The 15,055-nt window shown below is 46.5% G+C and overlaps 1 protein-coding gene across 3 annotated transcripts in view; it reads right to left on the bottom strand.

Moving 5' to 3' along the window:
• ULK2 (unc-51 like autophagy activating kinase 2) overlaps positions 1–2,202 on the bottom strand; it is an 81,942-nt gene extending 79,740 nt beyond the window's left edge. The window contains exons 1-2 of one of the 3 annotated variants that reach the window (XM_072730480.1): positions 1,997–2,202; positions 717–809 (exon numbers count right to left, since the gene is read on the bottom strand). In XM_072730480.1, the coding sequence (XP_072586581.1) occupies positions 717–809; positions 1,997–2,086 (183 nt within the window). In that variant the 5' untranslated portion in view covers positions 2,087–2,202. The remainder of the gene's footprint in view (positions 1–716; positions 810–1,996) is intronic. The other 2 variants (XM_072730479.1, XM_072730478.1) reach the window with 2 other exon arrangements.
• Positions 2,203–15,055: the final 12,853 nt, after the last annotated feature.

Raw genomic sequence — 15,055 nt, 5'->3', positions numbered from 1 at the left:
CTTAGCTCAAAGAGCTATAATTCTTACTGAAGAGCTCTCCACAGAGCAGTAGTTTCGATGAAAGCTGGTGTTAGGTGAGGGCTCTGTGTTCATATCAGCTTGGGGAGCACTGAGTTAACTACACCTAAATCAGTTCCTTCATTGCGCAATTTTTCAGATTTTCTTTACTGAGCAAAGTGCTTTGTGACTCTCCAAGAAGTATACGGTAAACAGGATTTTCCACATATATTTGACTAGGAGACCATTTTTTTCCTCAAAGCACCTCACTTGAATAACACTGCTCATGAGTGATCCAAAAAGACCACTCCCAAGGTAATTTTTTTCGATTTACAAGGAAAAAAAAATCCCATCTGCCCCAGTGCCCCTCAAACACTTAAGTGTAAAGTGAAAGGGACCTGGAGAAGAGCTAAATAATGAATCAGCAGGGCCTGCCTCTTCTCAAACAGTAACACAATAACCAGGGAAAAGAAGAAAGGAGAGGCTAAAATCAATCTTCACAGAATCTCTCTCAGTGCTGGCCACCAGCCACAAACATCTATTCTTAAAAATAGCTTCTGGGTACTCAAATGTCTCAAAAAACTGGGCATGCAAAAATGAGAGCAACAGGTGAAAATTCTCAAACTTGGCTCCAACGACCAAAATTACAAAAGATGTCATCATGTATTAATTTAAAATAAGTTTTAACCTAGTATGACACATCACATAAAGAAACATACCTTTAAGATTTTAATTTCCTTCCCAAGCAGTATTTGTGATTTTGACAAGTTCTTTTTATTAATACTTTTAATAGCTACTTCCCAATCAGTTTTCTGAAAAGGAAAATAGAGTGTTACTCCAGGATATTCTTTTATGGAAAAATAATCTATAAGCACAAAGGTGTTTTTAGCAAATTCATAAATACTGGGGGTGGTGGGTGGGGGACGGAAAAGAATCTGAATCTCCAACAACAGGAAAATGATTTCATAAACCACAAGCTAATGTCCTACAAGACAGCCACTAAAAACAGTAAATATGAAGACCATAGTAACTAGCAATAAAGTGAAACAAAGGACAAAGTTTCAAACCACTTCAAAGTTACGGAGGAATGTGGATAATACACTGGAAGGTGGCATTTGATAGCTTGGCAGGATTGAGCCCTGGTTTAATTATTTTTTGTTGAGTTCTAAGTTCTTCTCATAATGAACGAAAATCGTTTTCATTACTCTGATAAGCAAGCCAAACCAGCCCCTTGCCAACAACCAGGACTACCAAACGCTTCTGATTATTCCCACTCCCTGGGTGCTCTTCCAAATTCTTTCGATTCTAGAAGCTCGTGGGACCCTGTGTGCGGAGCTGCAAGAGCTTAAGACATTCCTGAACCTGCATTCGTGTTTACTTGGACTGGAAAACCAAGCGTCCACCCGTGTCTACCACCCGCCCACCCAGCTCCAGGAAGGGGGGAAGGCAGGGGGTACCAGGCTCGTCCGGGGCGCGGGGGAACCAGTGCTGGGAAATGCGACACCCCGGAGTTGGAGAAAGTCTCGGGCGCACGGGAAACCAGCCCGTTTTCCGCTGGGTCTGCAGTTGTCGACCTCAGAAGGGAGGGCGAGCCTGGGCCGCCCAGGGCGTGCCCCCGCCCCGGCCCCGGCCCGGCCCGGCCCCGAGCTGGGCAGGGCACCGCGCGGCCCTTGAGGACTCGGATCCTGGGCACATGCGGGTGGGAAGGCAGGGCCGGGCGGGCCGCGGGGCCGAGCCCCTGGGAGCACCCCGGTTACCAGGCGCTGCGCGAGGAGGAAATCAGAGGCCGAGCGGCGCGTCGGTAGGTGGAGCGCTGCCTAGCGGCTTCGGCCTCCAAACAGTCCTCGCCCGACCAAAACAAACCCGCGACGCTGACAGCGCGCACAATGGCAGGCCTCGGGCGGGGGGCCTGGGCGCCCGCGGCGTCGCCGAGCCTCAGGGCACCCGGTGCCCGCCGCGGCCCGCAGACCCCGGCCTCGCCCCGGCCGGCGGGGCTCACCTGGCGGTGCCGCCCCCGGAAGACCACGGCGAAGGCCCCGTGTCCCACGAGGTCCCTCTTGCTGTACTCGAAGTCGCCCACCACCTCCATGGCCGCGCCCCCGGGGCATGCAGCGGGGCGGGCGGGCGGGCGGGCGGCGCGGCGAGGCGGGCCGGGATCAGCACCGCGGGCCCGCCGGTCCGGAGCGCGCCCGCGGGCCGCCGGACTGGGGCAGCCGCGGCCCCCGCGCCGGGCGGGCGCTCATGCCGAGAGAGGCCGGGACGGAAACGGGGGGGGCCGCCGCGCGGGGCCGGGGGTCAGCGAGGCCCGGCCCGGCCCCGGCCGCTCATGGCCCGGCCCGCAGGCTCCCTTTGGCGAAGCGGCCTCAGCGCTGCCCGGCCAGGGGCGCCGCGGCCGTCACTGGGCGCCCCCGGAGCCGCACACGCGCCCGGGAGAGGTGCGGGGCCCGGCCCTCCCCATGCCCGGCTCGTCCGGCCGCGTCGGCGCCCTCCGCCCGGGGTGCTGCTGCGGTGGCGGCCGCCGCCCTAGGACCAGCACCAGCACCAGCACCAGCACCAGCACCAGCACCAGCACCAGCACCAGCACCAGCACCGTCCCTGCGCGCCTCCCGGCCTCCGGCGGCGCCCAACGCAAAGCGCGCGCGCCGGCCGCTCCCGAGCCGACTGCTGGCCCTCCGCGACGTCAGCACGTCTTGTAGGCCGCAGCGCACGCCGAGGCCCGCTCCCTCCGCCAGGAAAATGAGTGCGCGCGCGCTCCCGGAGGCGCGGCCCCGCAGTCGGAGCGCGGCCCCAGTGCCTCGCCCAGGCGGGGACCCGGGATGCGAACCGCGGGCGCCGCCGCTCCTTCGTTACCCTCCGCAGCCTTCGCGCTGGGCCTGGGAGAGCAGATTCGAGCCTGCCACGCCCCGGGCTGGAGCCCACTGGGAGGCGGGGAAGCGGGGTCTTGACCTCCTAGCTGCAGGAGGGACGGACGGGGCATCCCTTGTGCAGTGTAGACCCCAAGGGACCGCTCAGGGCAAAGGAGCCCAACCTTCCCCGTGACCTCCAGAACCAGAGGTCATGCTGCCCACCACCTGCCGGTCTTCCCCGGACCCTTCTGGGTTTACTTCCCAAGGTGCCTGATGTGGGACTCGATCCCAGGATTCCAGGATCGCGCCCTAGGCCAAAGGCAGGCGCTAAACCGCTGCGCCACCCAGGGATCTCTCTGCCCCCGTGCAGACAGTATTGAATACATTTTCCACGGCTCTAATGAGAACCCCTGCTTCCCAACCAGCAGGTATCCTGCCACTTTGACCTCAAGCTTACCTTAGGATGGCTTTAGAGCAGCTTGCTTTTCCACCTGATTACTGAAGTTCAAGTGGCAAGGAACTTTTCTGACAACTTTCCCTCAAGAAAGTGTCTTACAAACCCATTTTATAAACAACAAACTTGAAAATATCATAGAAAACTCAGGTATACGGCTATGTTCTGTTGTCTAGCGTATTTGCTCTCAGGTTATCCCTTAGCACCAGAATTACATTTCCCACTCCACATCCATCCCTGACCTGAAGGCGGCAGAGAGACCCTAAGAACCTCTGGTTGGAATTTGCAGAGGAAGCCCCTCCCTTCCTCACACCTTCACAATGTAGGGTCTTGGATCTCTGCTCCCACTTCTGTGCACACCTGCATCATTCTATCCCTACCTCAAAATCTAGCCCAAGTGAGTGTTAGACACTGGAAATCTGGAGCCTTCAAAAACAAAAAGCAAATGAAGCCAAGTATGCACAAAGACACACAAATTCATCTGGAGATGATTCCCTGTTTGAAAGCTTTTTTATTGGAAATCTTTTTTTTTTTTTTTTTTTTGGAAATCTTTAAATATGAATGTTTCAGGGGATCCCTGGGTGGCTCAGCGGTTTAGCGCCTGCCTTCTGCCCACAGCGTGATCCCGGAGTCCCGGGATTGAGTCCTGTATCGGGCTCCCTGCATGGAGCCTGCTTCTCCCTCTGCCTGTGTCTCTGCCTCTCTCTCTCTCTCATGAATAAATAAATAAAATCTTTAAAAATAAATAAATATGGATACTTTAAAAGAATATAGGATTTTTTTTTAATTTTAAAGGTTTTATTGATTGATTGATTGATTTGACACAGAGAGAGAGCACAAGCAGGGGGAGTGGCAGGAAGAGGAAGAAGCAGGCTCCCCACTGGAGGAGCAGGGAGCCCCTCATAGCGCTGGATTCCAGGACCCTGAGATCATGACTAAGCCCAACTCAAAGGTAATCTACTGGGCTACTCAGATGCCCCAGAATATAGGATTTAATGTGCCAAATCCTTCCCTCCTCTGCCCATAAAATAGCTCTTCAGGAATATGTGTCTTATGGGCTGTCAGACACTGAACAAGTTACTTAACCTCCCATGCCTCAGTTTCCTCATCTGTAAAACAAAGACAGCAACAGCAACTGCCTTATCAGATCGATTAGTGAGATAGACATGTGAAGTGCTTAACCAGTGGCTGGCTTGTACAAAGAACTATTTAAGGAATTATCACATAAGTAAAATTAAATCAAAGTTGGTTTTAGGCAATACTTCCCCAATCCCCCCCCCCAAAAAAATACTTCCCAATCTCACACATGTGCCCTCATGGATGGTTCCCCCTTCCCTCCTCTGTCTACTCCCCCAGTTGGTTCTTCTGTGAACAGAATCAAAGCTTTTCAGCTCCAGGGATGGACCATCTATACCCATGTAAAGGTGGTTTATCTGACACATGTCTGGAGAATTCTTCCCATCAAGTTTCCCTGCAGAAACAATTAGTATACATTTTTTGGATAGCAGGGAGCAGTGGGGAAGAGGCTAACATACCCAGGCTAGGTCTGGCACCCCTTCCCACATGGTACTTGGCAGCCAACATTTCAGGGCACCCTCCCAGGCTGCCCAGAGCACAAGGGGCACCCTCCCAGGTTGCCTGGAAGCAGCTAAAGATGCTGCCTTCAGGGTCTGTCTGCTGAAATGCCTCTCTGGGCATTAGTACCATCTGCAAGCAGCACTCTGACCTTCCTGCTGGTCATCTCACTGTCCTGATGAGGACCGGTATATGCTTTGTCATCTAAGCCAATGCATATTTTACATATCTCTGTGTCTCAGACCATTCATCATGAGACATAATTCCTAAACCCAACCCTGTTCACAATATCACATCTGCTAGGAATTGAAGCTCATCATAATTAATATATACTTTGAGCTGTTTATATTTAATGTCATTAACATTACATCCCCACACTACGATACTGTGAAGGTATTTTTAAGAAGCCATCAGATAGGTACCTTGGTGGCTCAATGATTGAGTGTCTGCCTTTGGCTCAGGTCAGGATCTCAGGGTCCTGGGATGGAGTCCCACATCTGGCTCCCTGTGGGGAGCCTGCTTCTCCCTCTGCCTATGGCTCTGCCTATGGCTCTGTCTCTCTTCCCGTGTCTTTCCTGAGTAAATAAAATCTTTAAAAAAAAAAAAAAAAAGGAGGGGGGGAAGAGAAGAAGAAGAAGAAGAAGAAGAAGAAGCCGCCATTAGATGCATGGGCCCCATGCATCTGGCGATAACACATCATCGCTTCAAAACCTAAAGCATGCAGCTTACACTGTAAGGATCTCTGACCTCAAGGCTTATGATGGGATCAGGGGAGCTTTGTTAAGGGAATGTTTAGTTATGGAATGCCTGGGTGGCTCAGGTCCTGATCCTGGGGTCCTGGGATCAAGTCCTGCACTGGGCTCCCCACAGAGAACCTGCCTCTCCCTCTGCCTGTGTCTCTGCCTCTCTGTGTGTGTCTCTCATGAATAAATAAACAAAACCTTAAAAGGGGGAGGGGGAATGTTTAGTTAGGACTATGTCGGTAGCACATAACAAACGCTGACTATGTGAAAGCAAAAAACAAAAACAAAAAACAAAAAAAAAAGAAGGAATGTAGGTAAGGATACAGGTGTGCCTCTCAGGGTCTGCAGACAGGTCCTCAAATCCAAACTACCAGGAAGACGAGAGAGTCAAGGAGGACTGCTTTGCTTCTTGCTTCTTTAACTCCATGCTCCTTTGACATGGCAGTAGGGCTTATGCACTAATAGCCAGGGTCTCAAACCCAAATTCTTAAGGAAGGATTCTGATTGGCTGAACCTAGGTGAGGTGCACTGAACAATCCTCTTAAACCAGGGAGTGGAGTTGAGGGAGGCAAGTCAAGTTGTGTAACCAGGACAGCTCCCAATTCAAGACTACAGGTGCAAGAGTGGGGACAGGGGAGGAGATTCCCCCAGAAGCAGAGGCTGGATGGACAACCCAGGAAGAATTTACCATTGGTCAAATTCAGGCTTTCTTCAGGAATGGAGGCAAGGGGGAGTTTTAGTTTGCTTCTGAAATGACTCAGTGTGGCCAGTCTGATCCACTTTCATTGGTCTTAAATTGTCCAATTAACTCTGTATGTGTGCATACATGTAAACATGCCTACTGATAAATTATTGAAATGTGTCAGTACTAGTTAGTAAAGTGGATAACAGTGACTACAATGAGAGATAAAATTAATTACTCACATAAATTCTAATATAAACATTATCAGCCAAATGCTATAGGATGTCATGGTGAGAAAAGGGCCTCTTGGAAAAGTGAACATGAGGAACATTCATAGCCCAGTCTCCTCCGCAGGGAGGCACTCAGCATTTTGGAGAATCGCTCATTTACCATTCTCTTCAAATCACATCGTTGCTTCTATTTTGGTTCTATTGTTTCTACTTTGATCCTGCTGCTGATGCTTTGAAATTCCAGTGAATGGTTAGTATGCAGAGCTTTGATATTTATACATGCCTGAATTTATAATTAACTATGGAAAATAAGCACCTAAAATGAAGAGACAACAAGATTTGGATATATTTCTTAAAGCTTTTAGGAAATATCAGCCACAATTATTCTGAATCATAAACATACATCTTCTGAAACTTAACCAAAAATAGACTCCAGTCCAGGAATTTTCTGGTACTCTGATAATATGACAACAGAAAGGAGCATCTTTCCATATTATACAAGAACTGGCATAAAATTTGCATTTCTAAAATGGAAAAGAGTTTGATTATTTCAACCAAGATCACAAATAGCTTATTTTTGTTATTGCCGTAACTGTTAGACCCAAACAGTGCTCACAAATTGAATCATTCGGTTAAAACTGCTAAACACATATTTCGTAGGAATGGCCATAATATTCTGTTAATGCTAACGGGTGAAATAAAGAATATTTGCAAACATCACTGACATAAACTGCAAGGAACATTTGAGTCAGTTTTCCAAATAAAGCATCTGAAATATTAAAACTCCTAAAAGAAATATTTTATTGATGTGATGATAAAATAAAAAATTTTAAATTTTAAACAAATCTTGAACTGGGGGTGCCTGGGTGACTCGGTTGGGCGTCCAACTCTTGATTTCAGCTCAGGTCGGTCGTAAGATCGGGCCCTCCATGCTGAGCATGGAGCCTGCTTGGGATTCTCTCTCTCTCTCTCTCTCTCTCTCTTTCTTTCTCTCTGCATCCCCCAACTCCACGTGTGCTCTCTCGTTCTCTCTCTCTCTCTCTCAAAAAAAAAAAAAATACTTAAACAGAATTCTAAAGTTCTAAAAAACTTTAAGTTCTAAAAAATAGTTCTAAAAAAGAAGTTCTAAAAAAAGTTCTAAAAAAGTTCTAAAATAAGTTCTAAAAAAATAGATCTTCAGCCATGATGGATTTACTAGAACTTCAGAAAAGAATGACAATAGAAATGTATCCTTCTGATCTAGATATTTGCTCCCTCTGGTGAAACACATACGTGCTGAAATGAGAAAACACTGTCCAAGGTGGGTTCTCCAGAAACAGGTGCTGACCTGGAGTTGGGGTGCAAGATGATGATTAGAAATCAACACAGGTGGCAGGAGAGGGAGGAAGCAAAATTGGCAGAGAGAACTGGGTTGCAGGCTTGACCAAGCCTGTGCCACCCCAGTGGGAATCTCTAGAGCAAAGGCTCAGAGTTGATTCACATTGAGCCAGAATGTCCCAGCTCACTCCTCACCTGATGGGGCTCCACTGGAGGTCTGACCCTGTAGGTGCTAGGCTGCTGTCAGGCTGAGGCTGGAACAGGAACAAAGATCTGGAGGCTGACCATATTTCCCCAACCCACAGAGGTCTGGCCAGCATATCTCCAAGTCAACTACAGTGTTTTGGAAAAATTATGGGTCAGGCTGTAAAAATTTCTGTCATTGTCAATGACGGGTCTATTGTTTCCCATACAAGTATTTTTGCTTTGCTTTGTTTTTTTTTTTTTTTGTTTGTTTGTTTGTTTGTTTTAAAGAAAAACAGTTTATTTCGAAAACTTTCAGACTGCTGCTGGGCTCCATTCATCCATCTGTTCTTTTGTCCAAAAGTATCAGGCTGCGTGGTGCCTGGCTGGCTCAGTCAGAGGAATATGTGACTTTTGATCTCGAGATTGTGAGTTCGAGCCTCACCTTGGGTGAAGAGATTACTAAAACAAATAAATAAACTAAAAAAAAAAAAAAAAAAAAAATCACCAGGTTGCTAGAGTGGGCCCAGAAAGTACTCCCTTGCTGAGCTCTGAAGCCGAACTCCAAAGCTCAGAAGGCTGATTCCAAAGCAACTCATAGGTCAAAGTGCAGATGGAACAGTCAGCTATTATTTCCTGAGGTCTTAAGCCTTATCCCTGAGCTTGGGTGGGATGAAGAGTTTGGATGGAAGTTGGAGGGAGAAGAACTCAAGCTCACAACCTAGCAAGGTCTTAGACTTCCACAGGGAACCCAGGGCTAGAGGCTGAAATTCAGGAAGGAGGTGCTCCTGGGAGGTTCCAAATTCTGGGCAGGAGTCTAGAGCTGGCCAGGGTGGGGGGAGGGGAGGGGGCAGGGAGAAGAGGAGGTACCACAGCTACTTCCATTCACATCTGCAATTAATCTCACTTCCCTCTGCATGTTCACCTCACGTTCCTGACTCAGCAGGAATGTCGCCTCTCTAAGGCTAAGTTGGTTCTCCTGCTGGGTCCTCTTTCTTCACAAATCCACCTGCCCACTGTCAACCATTGTGTAGCCTCTCCAGTCACACCTACTCATCCTCCCTCTTCACCCAAGAGGTGCTGTGTTGGGAAACTGGCCTCATCACTCAGTCAGTAACTGAGGCTCAAGTGGATGTGCTGAACCAGGTCTCATTACCCCAAGACCAAGGACGGTATGGCTCTTCATCCCCTGGTGGGAGCGGGACGGGGAGTGGGGCTGAGGGAAAAGGTAGCGTAACTGATCCAGAGGTCCATAACCCTCCGAAAAACTCCTACAAACAAATCTCAAAACAACTAGCAAACAAAGGCCCAAACCATTTCCTTCTCCCCACAGTGAGCCAGCCATCCTGCACCAGCCATATCCTCCTTGCTGTTTGCCTCATCCTCATCCAGCTCTCTGGCTGTCCTAAGTGTGGGGGCTCTGGCCCTGCACTTGCTTTGGGTGATGGGGGAGGCCATCTCCCTCAAAGCTGCCCTACCTGTTCTGGAAGTGGTGGATCATGGTCTGTAGCTGCTGGCTCACCTGGAGCAGACTCCCATCCTCCTGAGCACATCAGACGCATTGGTCACCAGCTGGCCCAAAAGATTCCACCTTATCCAGCTCCTGATCCACATCTGGCTGGTAGGCAAAGGTTGAGACAGTGAGCCCTTTATTCACAAAGTGCACGCGGCTCCATTGTACCTGAAGCCATTTGGCCTTCTCCTAGCCACACTCCTTCTGAGGTCATTCTCTGTAGGCATCTACAAGGCTAGCCGGTGACCCTTGGTGCACTCACACATCTCCCCTAGGCCTGCCATCATCTGGCTGTGGATCTGACCTATGAGTATTTTAATATTATACTTACAACACAAAATTGAAGACTTGGAAGATTGTTAACTCCTTCTTAGTGGATGAAGTAGTGCTAACAGGAATAGCATTGAAAACCAAATCATATATTAAATTTGATGGTCAGTGCTCCAGAAAAAAATGGTTTCAATGAGAAATACTCATGGGAAACCTCATTAGATTTTGTACATGTGGTTAGTGTAATGCTAGGGAGAAAGTCTAGCATTTCAAAGTTTTAGAAAACATTCAGATGTTCCCATTTGATGCTTAGTCACTGTGTTTAGTCATCTCTGGATGTGGTAAGATATTCACAGATCAGGATGCCTGGGTTCTCAGCGGTTGAGTGTCTGCCTTCGGCTCAGCGCGTGATCCCAGAGTCCCAGGATCAAGTCCCACATCGGGCTCCCCTTGAGAAGCCTGCTTCTCCCTCTGCTTATGTCTCCGCCTCTCTCTTTGTGTCTCTCATGAATAAATAAAAATCTTTAAAAAAGAATTTGCAGATCAAGTAATTCACTTTAAATCTTCCCTTGATAAATGTTATATTTACTACCCTGTGTCACATAGACAGCAGGGAGAATGAAATAAAATATTTGAGAGCAGGATTGAAATAATGACAGATGGATAAAGACTTGGATCTTGACAGGCAGCCTGTTATCCTAGAATGACAAAGCAATTAAAGAATTGTATTAATCTGGCTGGCTCAGTCTGCAGAGCATGCTGGACTCTTGATCTCAGGGTCATGAGTTTGAGCCTCACACTGGGGGTAGAGATTACTAAAAAAAATTCTATCAATCCTGCTCTATAGAGTTTAATAAAAATTGCAAAATGGGAGTGGCTAAATAAATAATAAATACACAGAAAAGCTTATGAGTTTGAGTTTAATAAGCAGTATTACATACTGTCAACTATCTGTTACAGTAGAACAGTTTGTACTTTACAAGATATTGTTGAAGCTGATGGATCAATCCAATGATCCTCAGAGTGTGGATTCCTGAAGATTTCAGGCACTTTTAGGGGTTCCATGAGGTCAGATCATGACGTCTCCTGTGTTTTTCATAAAAATGTGAATTGCCCTTTTCATTGTATTAATTCTGGCACTAATGGTACAAACACCACTTCTCTCACTAAATCTGTTTTGGAAAGTATAATTATTTTTCATTACAATATGTTATTTGTGTCCACTTATAATGGGCTTATTATTGTTGTTTTTAAATAAATTAAGAATAAATCTATTTTGCATTTCTTGGTTTTAATTTTTTAAGATTTTATTTACTTATTTGACAGAGAGAGAGAGAGAGAGAGAGCACAAGCAGGGGGAGCAGCAAAGGGAGAGGGAGAAGCAGGCTCTCTGCTGAGCAGGGAACCTGATGTGGGGCTCAATCCTAGAACTCTGGGATCAAGAGCCAAGCCAAAGACACATGCTTAACCAACTGAGCCACCTAGGCACCTCCTTAGTTTTAATTTTTAATACAGTAAATATGTTGGGTCTTGAAGCTAAACAATTTGAGAACTGCTGGGTTAATTAAGCACATGATTAAATAATTAAAACTAAGGATGGAAAACTATGACAAAGGAGTGGGTGAAAGAAATAAGGAGATATGCTATATTATTAGACATAAAAAGGGGCGCCTGGGTGGCTCGGTTAAGTGGATGACTCTTGATTTTGGCTCAGGTCATGATCTCAGGGTCATGAGATTGAGCCTCACATCAGGTTCTGTGCTGGGCATGGAGCCTGCTTAAGATTCTCTCTCCCTCTGCCCCTCCCCAGCTCTCTCTCTCCCTCTAAAAAAAAGAAAGAAAGAAAACAAAGTATCGATCCCAAGGGAAAATCTTGGTTGTTTAATTACATAATAAGGAAATAATGACACAAGTGACAATTACAGTAAATTTCTAAATCTTTTCATTAAATGCTGAAACTTATTCAAATGATGTTTTGGCCTCATGGATTAAGGATAAACAAAAAGTCATAAAATTATATCAACTGATTCAATAAGACATACTGATAATCTTTTTTTTTTTAGATTTTATTTATTTATTCATGAGAGACACACACAGAGAGAGAGAGGCAGAGACCCAGGCAGAGGGGAAGCAGGCTCCATGCAGGGAGCCCAACGTGGGACTTGATCCCAAGTCTCCAGGATCACACCCTGGCCTGAAGATGGTGCTAAACCACTGAGCCACCCAAGCTGCCCTGATAATCTTATATATACTTGATAATAAACATGTCAATATATATTTTTTAAATCTCTGGAGTTCTTACAAGGATCAAGAAAGGATTCTGAGTCATGAACAACATGGTTAATATTAAGAGATGTTTGCTACTTATTAAGAATATTGAAATTATTCCCAAATTAAGAATGCTGAAATAGTTTATGACTTTCAATTTAATGGAGAATTCATAAGGAGGGTTTGCTATATTCCCTATGGTTTAAATCATGGTCCAGACAGAGCCCTCATTTAACTAATGACAGTGAACCACATCAGAAAAATGATCACCCTAAAATTTCAAAACATTAACAAATCACTCACAAATTATCAAAGTAATGTAATAAATGATGCTACATCTTTATGTACGGTAAGAAGCTTTATGGTGTATTGTTTAGTTTACTCAGATAATAAAGTGGAATGTTCAAAATTATTAATATACTTGTACATTAATATACAATATTGATTATATTAGATATTGTTAGATATTTTTAACATCACCCTGAATACAAAAAAAATTGGGTCCCTGTCCTCAGTAGCCTCCAAAAGATGAATAAAAACTGTTTCAGTAATCTATCATCATGTTGTAACACTTAGTTGCTTTAAAACAAGAAACTTTTTTTTTTTTTTAATTCCTCAGCATTCGATCTGTGGGGTCAGGAATTTGGATGGCGCACATCAGGAATGGCTCACCTCTTCCCCACATGGTATTGGATGTGGTGGCTCCACTGGGGCTGGATCCTCTTCTGAAATGTCCGATGCCTCTCCTGGGTCGTGGTTTGACCAGCTGGGGTCTGCTGGGAGCACCGAGTCTTCTTGTCGGGTGGACTGGATTCATTCAGACACCCTCTCAAGCCTGCTACCCAGTCACTACCCCCAAAAGGGTAACACTATCCCAACTTGTGGATTTAGCTTTATCTGCTTGTGTGTGGCACTTGTGTTCTGAATTATGTATATGAGAATCATCCAAGCTGTCATTAGTTCGTGCCCATTGGTTTTCAATACTGCATGGTATAAAGAAACCCCAACTTGTGTATCCATTCTGCTATTGATAACCACTTAAGTAATGTCCAGGTTATGTCTATTACAAATAGTGCTGCTATGAGCACTCTAGGACATGCATTTTGGTGACTATATGTATACATGTCTGTCTGGCATATCCCCAGCAGTGGAGTTGCTGGGTCATAGCACACACACTCCATGCTGATAGATGCTAACAAAGTATATTCCAAAGTATATTCCAAGATACACCTCCACCAGTGAAGTATGAGAGTTCTGGTTGCCTTATTCTCACCACTACCTAGTAGTGTCAGTTTTTTTGTCATTTGGTGGGTATGGCTTGTCATTTGGTGGGTGTGACTTAACCTCCTCTTCCTGAAAAGTTGTGATCTGCATTAGATGGCCAAAAGAAATCCCACGGGGCTGGTGTCAGGTGCAGAGGAGCAGTCCCCTTGCCTCACCCACAGGGATTGAAATTTCTTTTCTTTTCTTTTTTAAAAAAGATTTTATTTATTTATTCATGAGAGACACAGGGAGAGAAAGAAGCAGAGGGAGAAATAGGCTCCATGCAAGGAGCCTGACATGGGACTCGATCCTAGGGCTCCAGGATCATGCCCTGGGCCGAAGACAGGCACCAACCCACTGAGCCACCCAGGGATCCCCGGATTGAAATTTCTTGACAATTGGTTGGACAGATGATGATCTGAAAATCAGTGGAAGTTAATTTGGGGATGTGGGTGATGGTTTTGTTCTATTGGTTCCCTCAGAGTCTTGTGGTATCCCCAGACCCTGAATCAGGAGACCAGAATCCACAGTGTGATTCCTTCCTGCTCTGTTTCCCCTGGCCCTTGTCATCACACACTCCAAATTCAGCTCTAGACACTTTACATACTAGTCATGTCCCACACATCAGCCCCTCCACACCTCTGAGACATGGCTGCTGTTGTAATCCTTCTGCCTGGTGTGACTTTATTCTCAACCCAAACCTTTGTCCTTTTATTTATTTATTCATGAGACATACTGAGAGAGGCAGAGACACAGGCAAAGGGAGAAGCAGGCTCCCTGCGGGGAGCCCGATGCAGGACTCAATCCCGGGACCCTGGGATCACGACCTGAGCCAAAGGCAGACACTCAACCACTGAGCCACCCAGGTGCTCCAACCTTTCTCCTTCTTAAAAGCCCAAATCTGGGACACCTGGGTGGCTCAGTGGTTGAGCGTCTGCCTTTGGCTCAGGTCATGATCCTGAAGTCTCGGGATCGAGTCCTGCATCAGGCTCCCCGCAAGGAGCCTGCTTCTCCCTCTGCCTGTGTTTCTGCCTCTCTCTGTCTCTGTCTCTCATGAATAAATAAATAAAATCTTTTTTTTTTTAAAGGCCCAACTCAAATATCACCTTTTTGCAAAGTTCTCCCACATTCCCCAGTCCTTCCTTAATCTCCTCACTGCAAGCTATCTGTGTCTTACATCAGAGTCTTTGCATCTGCTATTCCCTTAGCCTGGAACTCTTCCACATGGCCAGCCCCTCACCTCCTTCTCTGTTTTACCCATTTCTTTCCCTGATGTCTGTCTGTTCCCATTAGAAAAGAGGCTCTGTGGGGGCAAGGATTTGGGTCTGTTTCATTTATTGCTCCAGTCCCCATGCCTAGAAAAGTGCCTGACCCATAATAAAGGCTCAGTTTGCTGAATAAATAAATTTTGTCGGGCAGCCAGGGTGGCTCAGTGGCTTAGTGCCACCTTCAGTCCAGGGTGTGGTCCTGGGGACCCGGGATAGAGTCCCAAGTCAGGCTCCCTGCATGGAATGGAGCCTGATTCTCCCTCTGCCTGTGTCTGTGCCTCTCTCTCTCTCTCTCTGTGTCTTTCATGAATAAATAAATAAAATCTTTAAAAAAATAAAAAAAAATTTTTTGTCTTTTGATTTACCTGTCATGCAGTAACTGAAGCCTCCCACAAGCTAGGGAGAGCTGTCGAAAGCAGACCTAGAATAAGAAGCAGCTAATCTGA

The sequence above is a fragment of the Vulpes vulpes genome, chromosome 12 (genome assembly GCF_048418805.1).
Source record: "Vulpes vulpes isolate BD-2025 chromosome 12, VulVul3, whole genome shotgun sequence".
NCBI lineage: Eukaryota > Metazoa > Chordata > Mammalia > Carnivora > Canidae > Vulpes > Vulpes vulpes.
Note: the sequence above shows the minus strand (reverse complement) of the source record. Positions and strands in the feature narration are given on the sequence as shown.